This window comes from Maniola hyperantus, chromosome 20, assembly GCF_902806685.2.
Source record: "Maniola hyperantus chromosome 20, iAphHyp1.2, whole genome shotgun sequence".
NCBI classification, from domain to species: domain Eukaryota; kingdom Metazoa; phylum Arthropoda; class Insecta; order Lepidoptera; family Nymphalidae; genus Maniola; species Maniola hyperantus.
The window spans coordinates 8632324-8642820 of record NC_048555.1 but is presented as its reverse complement, the minus strand read 5'-3'; the positions used below and the strand labels follow the sequence as shown (position 1 = coordinate 8642820).

Here is a 10497-nt window from a genome sequence, read left to right as displayed (position 1 = left end):
CAAGAAAAAAATAAAAAAATGAATAACTCGAAAACGATACACTTTCGCATAAGCACTTTAGGGGTCGTTTGATAGCTAATGTCCTGTACTATAACCCCTTAACGGGATCGTGTCCACTTTTCCTGTAACCCTGTATAAACCGTACCGTTGTCCATCGATGTTCTAGAGTCTAGACTACGCGAGTCTGGATGCCGCGGGCCGCGCCGCCCGCCCTCCGCAAGACCCCCCACCGTTGCTCTGTACAAGTAAATTCGTTGCAGTACTGGTATATCGTGAAACTGTGGTAGTAGGCTAGTATTGCAGAGTCAACTGGAAATTGCGTTTTGACGTCTGTCTTACATACGAAATAATATTGTGTGCCCTCTCCATAGGCTTAAGAAACAAGTAGACCTGTAATACCTAAGATTTTACCGTGCATTACCTACACTCACACACGCACAGCTCACACCATGGCATGGCAAATGGCGCTTGTTCATAGAGCTGAAAATAGTATTTGTCGATAAAAGGATAATCCGATTTGATCTGAAATTTCAGTTTATTTTTAGTTTCGATAATATCCAGGCACTTTTGTCGTATAATTTCACATTTTGGTTAAAAATGATTAATTAATAAAATTTGATATTGTACGAATGTATGAAGTAAGCACAACTCCAAAAGGTTACGCGTCTCTTTTGTTTCAAATACAGTGCGACAAGGCTATCTTGGCGCGTGGCGAAAATAGGAACAAACGTTGCCGTCATCCCCCCCCTTTGAACAAATTCTTGTTTGAATATTCGATTCTAAGCCTTTGTTCTCCAACAGCGCCCCCCTGTCAATGTCATTCAAGTGCCAAGAGACCCTTGTCGCACTGTACTTGCTTACCCATTGTTCACTGCATATAAAATGCCCGTTGGTTGTTGGCTCTACATTAGTAGGGGTTAAGAAACAATAAAAAACGGGAATCCATGTAAAATGTTTATGAAGAAACAAGGACAATAATATATTATACATCATTCTAATGTATGAATGAGTTCACTACAACAATTCAGTAGTTTAACTACAACAATACGCAGTAGAGTTAACAATTCGATTTAAGTAGTAGGTACGCGTAAACTTCAAGAGATTTTAGTATTTTTGATAATTAATTTGTATATAAAGCATATTATCTGGATTTTTGTCCAGATAATATGGTATGGTATGGTATGGATGGTACTACCTATCTAGTTTCAAAGTACAGATTAAGTAATAAAAACTTAAAATCTGTTTAAAAATAGGCTTAAAGTATAATAGTTAGGTATTGTAAGGCCATTTTAAAATGGTAATGAATTAGGTATCTAAAAGAAAAAGTTCGGTTTTAATTAAACTAGACTTTTTGTCTTTCTAACACGCAGCTATGCGAGGGTACTCGCTCGTGCGCTTTTTAGCGTCTTCAGCCAGTCGATGACAGTGCGTGCGCAAAATATTTAAATAATAAAACGGGATTAAATGTAACAATTTTCAAACTTTGTGAGATTTTGCTTCATATCTAAAATGTCAATGGTGGTCTCTTACCATCGCTTTCGTTTAGTTGTTTTTAAATATAGAATGACGTTGAATTTATATTTACTCATAATTCCATAAATATTGTTTGAGTATACCTACTTTCGTTTTTTCGTCAAAAATATTATGTTACCACTTGAAGGTTTACGCATACTTTACAATAAGAATTAAAAAAATATAATTGACAAGAGAAAGTCGTAAAGTTAATTTAATAAAAATAGTTTAAGTATTAAAATATGAAGTTCCACAATATGAAATTTTATAAATATTACTTTACAAGCGAGTATACAAAATAAAATAATTTTTAAAAATATCTAACTTATATCCAAAATTCATAATTCAAATTCACATAGATAAAAGTTACTCCAACGATTTAGGTGCTGGCCGTCTCGACTGTAAAGTTGTTTATTAAAATTAAAATTAAAAAAACTCATTTCCGTTCAATTTTCCTCTTTTGTGCATCCATACATAAAACATTTTTTATAGAGATCGTTATCGTTCTTGAATTTTTTTTAATCTTAAAACACTGTGATAGAACATTTAAAAACTTCAGTGTGGATATTGATTTTATGACAGAATTTATTAGACATAATAAAAATATATATAATCAATCATTTTTTTAAATAAAACTTTTTAATTTAAATTATCTTTTGCAGTCGAAATGCTTAAACAACTTATTCAAATTATCATAATATAATACCAAATCTACTCTCAGATCAGCTTTTGGATTCACCTTTCTTTGGATCAACTCTTTTAAACATATTAAACTACATATGTGACATTTTTCTTTCAATAATAATTATGCCGATTCTTTATTTCACTTTCCTCATAATATAGGTATCTGAGATCTTACAGATTAATAATTTTAAATTAAACTCAATTATCATACTAAATAAAACTTAAATAATAATTAGACTTATGTGGACTAATAGTCTATATTATTAAAGAAATCAAATTGTAAACTATTTAAAGCTAAGCAGGACGTCCAGAAACTAGATTTATTTCTACAGGACATTCATCAGTCCGACTCGACTATTTTCATCCACCCCACCATTGGCATCCTTACAAATAAAATTCTTGGAAACATTTTGGAAATATTTTAAAAGTAACAATAAATTACTTCATATCTACAGTCTATATAAAGTCACCTAATTTCATTGTAAAATGTTTCGAAAATAAAAAATAATAATTATAAAACTTACATACACATAATACTGAAATAAGTATTTTATTAAAAATCATTCTCGTATTGAAATTAATGATCCTGAGCCACACATTTGCATATAAAAATAAAACAAAACAAAACATGTAAACATAAATTTCACACAATTTTCAATAACATATTGCACTAAAAGTTTATAACTTAATAATAAATATTGCATAAGCGTTAAAACCACATTACGTGAAGTAAAATTACTTAAGTCTTAAAGTACCTACTAAAAGTTATTAAAATTTTAAGAACAATTTGTCAGTCCAATGAAAATTTAAGTTATTTTATCCTACGAACCTTGCCATAGTAGCGAACCTCAACAAGACGGAAATTAGGATTTTCTAGAATAGAAATACACGCATACATCGAATATTGTGCTAACTACAGTTCTATTTCTATCTTTAACATTTTGACTTAAGTACAATTTGGTGCTCAATTTTAATAATGTAAAGTGTTTTCATTTATAACTATAAGACATTATTTATCTACAATATTCGAAAAATGTGCAACAGATTCGAAGATTTCCTTAAATCTACAACAATCCACTACGAACATTTTGCTCTGAAAAACTGGCATATTGACTGGATACATTCAAAACCTTGCTCAACCCGCATTCGTTCTTAAATCTTTATCAATCAATACTTTTGTCGGTAAAACTTGATTATATTATTATCGAAACAAGTCTCAGGATAGGATAACAGTTATTTTCGTGTTTATGGTCTACAATATTATGGTCGCTTTTTCTAATACTAACAGACTCTTGAACTTCAATTGCTTCCAACTTCTGGTCAATTTCGTTTTGAACACAGCATGTTCAGGAAACCAGGTTCGCGCTCACGGATCGTCGCACGCGACACGTCCGGTCGCCACCTACAAAGCTATTCAAACACTGCAGTGCTAATTCTAGAGTCTATGACTATAGGACTCGTGTTGTGTCCACATCTTCTCTGTGTTTCTCGCCATTCACACTATTGTCCGTAATATTTTTATTTTCTGAAACAGAAAACAATTTGTTAGTAATCCATCTATATTCTATACGTACCTATTTATACTATTAGTTTTAGGCGATATTACTTCATCATGATCAACCCATCGCCGGCCTACTACTGAGAACAGGACTCCTCTAAGAATGAGGGTTTAGCCCCCACAGTCCGCTCCGCTGACCAAGTGTGGAATGGCAGACTTCGCACACCTTTGGGAACAGTATGGGAACTCTCAGACAAGCCGTTTCACGATGTTTTCGCGATGAACAACGCTGCGCTGTTTGCATAATAATATTCTACTTCATACTTCATCTCTCACAGTAGGTACTGTAGTGTCGCTGTGCCACGACTCACTCAACTGGGTCGGAAATATGGGTCGATAATTCAAAATCATCGGTATGTACCCGTTATTTTACATAATAATAATGTATTATGTCGTTAAATCACGAAATCAGCCTATCATCAAAGAAAGCCTTTTGCTAGGTTTACCTTTACCTTTGCACGGTCCAGGGTGCAGTGGGTCGACCACGCGGCCTGCGTGGCAGGCGGCGCGCTGCAGGCGGCACCACGAGGGGTAGGTGCGCGCGTCCGAGCCGCAGATTGTGCGCCGCGCGCCGCCGCCGCACGCGCCGCACGACACGCAACGCGCGCCGCTCGCACCGCCCGCCATGCAACGCTGGCCCGCGCCGCACCGCACCCGCGCGCACGTTGCGTTCGCTGACAAAACAAAATTCATATTAATATCATAAAAGAATAAGAATATGGTATTACATACAGCGGTTTGACAGAGCCGTCTAGATAGAGCAATCATGTGGCAAGTGTGGAACGAAGGAGCGACCCGAACTGGCCTACGGCTACGTAGTTATGGTCCTATGTTGAAGGGTGAAGCAGCTTTGGGTCTTCCATGCATTGTACCATCTGCAATATACCCACCTATCGCAGCGCTCACGGGCCGGCGTACGTGATGCGCCCGTCTACCGCGCACACGGACTCGCCGGCCACGCTGCACTCTCCGCAACGCACGCAATGCGTGCCCAGCTCCGAGCACGCATTGTACCGTCTGCAATATACTGACCTATACAAGAGCCCTTGTAAGCCAGAGGCAGCGCCTTGCCGCGCTCGCACGCCGCCTTCCGCAGCGCGCACGCGCCGGCGTACGTGCGCCCGTCCACCGCGCACACGGGCGCGCCGGCCACGCTGCACCCTCCGCAACGCACGCAATGCGCGCCCAACTCCGCGTCCAGCACGCAACGCTTCTCGCCGCCGCAACGCACTCCTTCACAACTTCCCACTGTCAACAAAAATAATGATATTAATTTTACCAATGAGACATACCTCTAACATACAATCAGAGGCATCTCTAGCCCTTGTGGCGCCCGTGTGCAACCAGTAACCTAACGCCCTCTAGTCTAGTAGGAGCAGGGTCAAAATGGAATACTAACAGTTATATTTTCAAACGGAAATTCGGATGCAAATGGTACAATTTTAATGATGATTTTAAATGATGACGGCGTCGGCTATAACACGAGCGCAGGGTCTTTGAGAGCACCGGCATTGACGCATCTTCGGAGGTGTCGCATTATAGGGCGCTCGGCGCCCCCTTAGACCCGGCGCCCGTGTGCGCCGCACACCCTGCACCATAGGTAAAGACGCCTCTGCATACAATGCAGCTCTAACTCAAGCAGAATCCACCCGTGACCCGGGTGAAGCCGTGGCGGGTTAGCTAGGTATTTAGATAGGTAACCACCTGCTCATTTGCTCGCTATTTTTACAAAATAGAAAAAAAACAGCCCGAGTTGAGAACCACCTCCTGTTTGGTGGTCGGTTAAAAATAGCTAGTTAGGTAACTAATAACTTTTTATCTACATTTTCTCTAGCATATAACGTAAACATACCTCCGCTAAAAGGATTTTTATAAATTCCACCCGAAGAAAGTACGAAGGGAATGTGCAGAAAGAAGCACAACAAAATGAGGCTCTGAGTGTAGTGTCTACATCATGTCTGCATTGCTAAAATTGTGTGCAGATGTCAGACAGTAGATAACTAATAGGTACGTGTTCTTTTCCCGCCCTTACTAAAAGACGGATCATCTACTTGAAAAGTTATACTCGGGGCTAGAGCCTCAGAAAGCCGAATACTAGTGACAGCAATGAACGAGGAAATATGACTCCCAATGTAACATAATAACGGAGTAGAAATCAGACTAACGAGCGTGGCCTGTAAATATTCGACGCCTTTCCCAGTGGATTGTATCGTATTGCGGTTTATAGACCGGCGATAGATAGTCTAGTCTAGACAGCGATCAAGTGCAGCCACTTTGGAGCTTAGATTACGGAGGATTTATCACGGTCGAAATCAGGCCGAGCAGCTCTGTTTATAGTTTAAAACTATTTTGGTTATCGTTGAAATAGTTTGAGGTCTTTTGACCAAATTATGTTTAATGCTATAATTTATCAATTGATAAAATGCTTTCCGTTACATTATATTATCATGTAGCCTGTTTAGGCTAAGATTGACAAATTAAAATAGCAATTGGAATTTTACTCAATCTTCCTCGATGGTCAGGGTGCGTACTGAAAAACCAACATGTTGACAATTCAAACCTATGGGGTTACATTGCACTACTGGCGTACCTACTCCTAGCCTAAGCTTAACGCTTTGGGTGAAAGGGGAGTGCAAATAGGTAATACATAAGTCTGTAAAGTAATTTTATAAGTTTTAAAATATCACTATCCCTTTCACAACGTTTTACAAGGGTACCTAAAGGAAAATAAAATAAAAATAGGTCAGGTCGACAGCCATTTTCTCATACATATTTTCAGCCGCGCCGCGTCTAGGGCGCTATATTCGACCGTTATAATCTCAAGTAGGTATTTCTCAGAATTATATCATGTTAGGTGGTGAGGACGAAGAATGATCAAAATGTTAGGGGGCGTCCATAAATTACGTGAGATGTTTAAGGGGGGGAGGGGGTCGAGTCAAATCTCATCTAATCTTTACGTTGGAGAGGGGGGGGGGGGGGGGGTCTCGGCAAATATCACGCAATTTTTTCTGTTTCTAACAAAAAATATACTATTTTGGTCCATGTAAAATCCAGATTGTACCTACATAGTTAAGATATTCTATTGTTAAATTTTTATTACACTTATAACTCTCAGCAATATTGATTACTAGTCGTAAATAAAAGCACGAAGCAATTTTTTTTTCTTTTTACAATAACAATCCAACGCGTTTACGTAAGAAACCCACATTTTGAAAAATCTTACGTGAGATTGGGGGATCGGGGAGGGGGTTGATTAAAATCTCACGACATCTAACCAGGGGGGGAGGGAGGGACAGAAAATTAAAAAAAAACACCTTATGTAATTTATGGTCGCCCCCTTACAGCACACGAAATAACTTGGAAGCGGTTTATAATATACAATCGCTGACCACTATAGTTTTACGATCGGATAGACTCAACGCAAGCGCAACGAAACTGTTTTATGTGCGCACTCTACTTAGGATTCTCAAAATAGGTACACTCTGATCAGGTGTCGTCGTTTCTGTTCTATAAAATAATAGTTTCGTTTAGGCATATTAACTTTAAAAAAAACTAGAAACTTGAGATTTTGTACTTATCATATTTCTAACTAGATGATGCCCGCGACTCCGTCCGCGTGAATTTAGGTTTTTTTTTATCAATCTCGTGGGAACTCTTTGATTTTCCGGGATCAAAAGTAGCCTATGTCCTTCCCCGGGATGTAAGCTATCTCAGTACCAAGTTTTATCGAAATCGGTTGAACTGTTGGGCCGTGAAAAGCTAGCAGACAGACAGACACACTTACGCATTTATAATATTAGTATGGATAATATAAGATAGTAGCAGCAACAGCTTGAAGCGGGTAGACGATGTAACTTCACCTGCCATTTAGATTTTAGACGTATACATAGAGATTGCATTTGCCAAGACAAGATAAAACATCGCCTTCGACGCAAGACGAATGTTTTAAACCGACCATTACGTTGACATTATCAAGAGCTAGATAAGCTGAGGTAAGATTATTCGTTATAAGGAATGGGAACATGGCTGGCTTTAGTCTAGGGCTGATTTTATTTACTACTAGCTGACTCGTACCGCCTAACAGTTGTTTTATTTTTAGGCAATTTTTAAAATTTTTCTCTACGTATGAACCATCCTCGTGCTTCAGGAATATTATAAAAAAAGAATTAGCGAAATCGGTTGAGCTGTTCTCGAGATTTGCGATCAGCAACACATTCAGCGATTCATTTGCACTTATATACACGGTGAAGTTTTAGTGGTTGTCATGCCGCGGCAGAACGATTTGCCCTCAGTAGTACTATCGAAATTTTAAAAAATAAAAATGTTTTTGTTTTGAAATAATTTAAAAAAAAATCGACAACTCGAAAGTGTGAGAAACAATAGTAACTCCCTAGACGTAACGTGAATAGCAGGTAGGTACATCCACTCGAACCGCGCTGCCAATAAAGTGAAAAAGTTTAGAGCAAAATAAGCTCTCGCACGTTGTGATACGGCATAAACTAGCCCGCGCGCACGCGGTATCACTATTGGTTCGAGGTCTTATTCGATTTTTGTTTTTCTCGATTGTAAATTTGTCATTTTTGACTCTAATATTTTTTTATACATATAAATCGATTGTATTACCACGACAAAATCATTTCGCTTCGGGAAAACAACCATTAAAATTTCAGCGTGTATAGAGATTACTTACAATTAGCTACAAAATTTTGACGACCTCCCTGGCGCAGTGGTAAGCGCTGTGTTCTTGTTTGAATTCATGAGATCAAGTGTGATCGCAATAGAGGTAGCTTTCAGTTTAAAAAAAACTATGTATAAAACTCAACATACCTATTGTTCACAGTCCCTTTCTCTGCAAATACAAATTAATTTGTATTTGAAGTAACCAGTTCCAGGGTGAGCCAGACAGACGTTCCCATTCCATACTATGAATAACAATCTTACCTCACTCACCGATAACATCAATGTAATGCTCGGTTTGAACACATTCATGCTACAATGTTGAACTTTACTCTGCAAATGCAACTATGAGCTTTATAATAAGTAAACTGTATAAAAGTTACAGATAATAAGTAGCATAAGAAGAAGGTACCTACCTACCTTGTAGAAGAAGAAAATATTAGAAGACCCTAGCAAAAATGGAAATTTTGGAACATGTGGCGTACCTATACCTTATCACCATCATCATTATCAACCGATAGACGTTCACTACTTTTTCTTTTCTTTTTTTATTTAACGGCTTTTATATCTAAGTAGGTTCATAAAAGAAAATTCAGTCCACTACTTGATAGACCTTATAGGTCTCTTGTAAGGGTTTCTTTCCACTGCGCCGCGCCGCCTAATTTCCGAAATCCAAATGCATCGACAATCTAATCTGCATATCTTTTTAACCGACTTCCAAAAAGGAAGTGGTTCGGCCCGTTTTTTTAAATGTGGTTTCTGGACCGATTGGCAAATTATTTTTAGCTAACAGAGGAAGTTTCAATCGTAATCAAGATTCAGAAAGTGTTCATAGTGAAATAATATTGTAGGTACCAGGCAACGACTTCATAGTTGGACTGCAAGTTTCAACTCCTCAACCTTGATGATGTAGGATACAGCACTCCTAAACTATAGTGATTCAGGAACTGCGGATGGTGAAATATTATTTGAGGTACCAAGCATAGACTACATTATTGAACTTCGGATCCCAACTCCTCAATCCTGATGCTATAAGGTACTGAACTCCTAAGCCATGGGGGTTCAGGAATTTCTGATGGTGAATTGATATTTTAGGTATCAAGCAATGGCTTCATGATTACACTCCATGATTACACTCCAAGTCCCAACTCCCCAAACCTGATGATGCAGGGTACTACATAATATAAGTATTAGGTACATTTAGGCGCAACCATGCGTAGATTCAAAATAATTTCAAAAGATTTCCAGATAAACTTATTAGAACTTTCCCATCAATCAGATTTGAACCCACTATGCTCAAAAATGTTACCAGGCGTAAGTCTGTATATAAAACATACCATAGCCATAGCAATCGATTAATTTCCTATAACAATAGACACTCATTTACTAATGAATAATGCTAAACACGTACCTACACCGTTTTTTGTCCAATAGCTCTTACAGGGCATTTATAATCTGTGAGAGTTTCTTTTTTCACATCCATTGAGATACGTTATCTGTGTGCGTAACGAAGGAAGCGCTCGCCGCGGCCGGTTTCTTGTAATTACCTACAGTGCGCTTATAGACCGAGAGCCATTCAACGATTTGTGTAACGTGTTTATACCTAAAAAGCTTGTATTTGACTGTTATATGACTCGAAAATAACGGAAATTTCTTTTCATTAACGTGCAACTTCCAATAAGCAACCACGGTTCTAAAACCATATTATATTACACAAAAGCCTAAAAAGAAACTCTTGTGAAAAGCGGCTGTAAAGAACGCTTAGATATTTAATCTTCTTCTCAATCGTTCACTCTTGACTGAGTGGTCGTGGCTATGAATTCTTCACTGCTGCTCGTGCGATCTCCCTCCAGCGACTTCTGTTGTTGGCATTATGTGCACATATTTAATCAATTATGCTCATTTCGAAATTACATATTACAAGTCTAGGTATAATAATAACAGAACTATAGTTTGTTTCAAGTATTTAGTGGGTTAAATTAAGAGACTACGACTTTTTTTTAAAGTTTTGCTTGTCAGTTTGTTGATGGATTGCAGCGACTCTACTTCTCTAAATAGGTAGGTAG

At 38.1% G+C, this 10497-nt stretch overlaps 1 protein-coding gene across 2 annotated transcripts in view; it reads right to left on the bottom strand.

Annotated features, from left to right (window-relative positions):
• Positions 1–941: 941 nt before the first annotated feature.
• Fs (Follistatin) overlaps positions 942–10497 on the bottom strand; it is a 39289-nt gene continuing 29733 nt past the window's right edge. Inside the window, exons 4-6 of one of the 2 annotated variants that reach the window (XM_069505490.1) lie at positions 4787–5002; positions 4201–4428; positions 942–3721 (exon numbers count right to left, since the gene is read on the bottom strand). In XM_069505490.1, the coding sequence (XP_069361591.1) occupies positions 3645–3721; positions 4201–4428; positions 4787–5002 (521 nt within the window). In that variant the 3' untranslated portion in view covers positions 942–3644. The remainder of the gene's footprint in view (positions 3722–4200; positions 4429–4786; positions 5003–10497) is intronic. The other variant, XM_034979401.2, reaches the window with a different exon arrangement.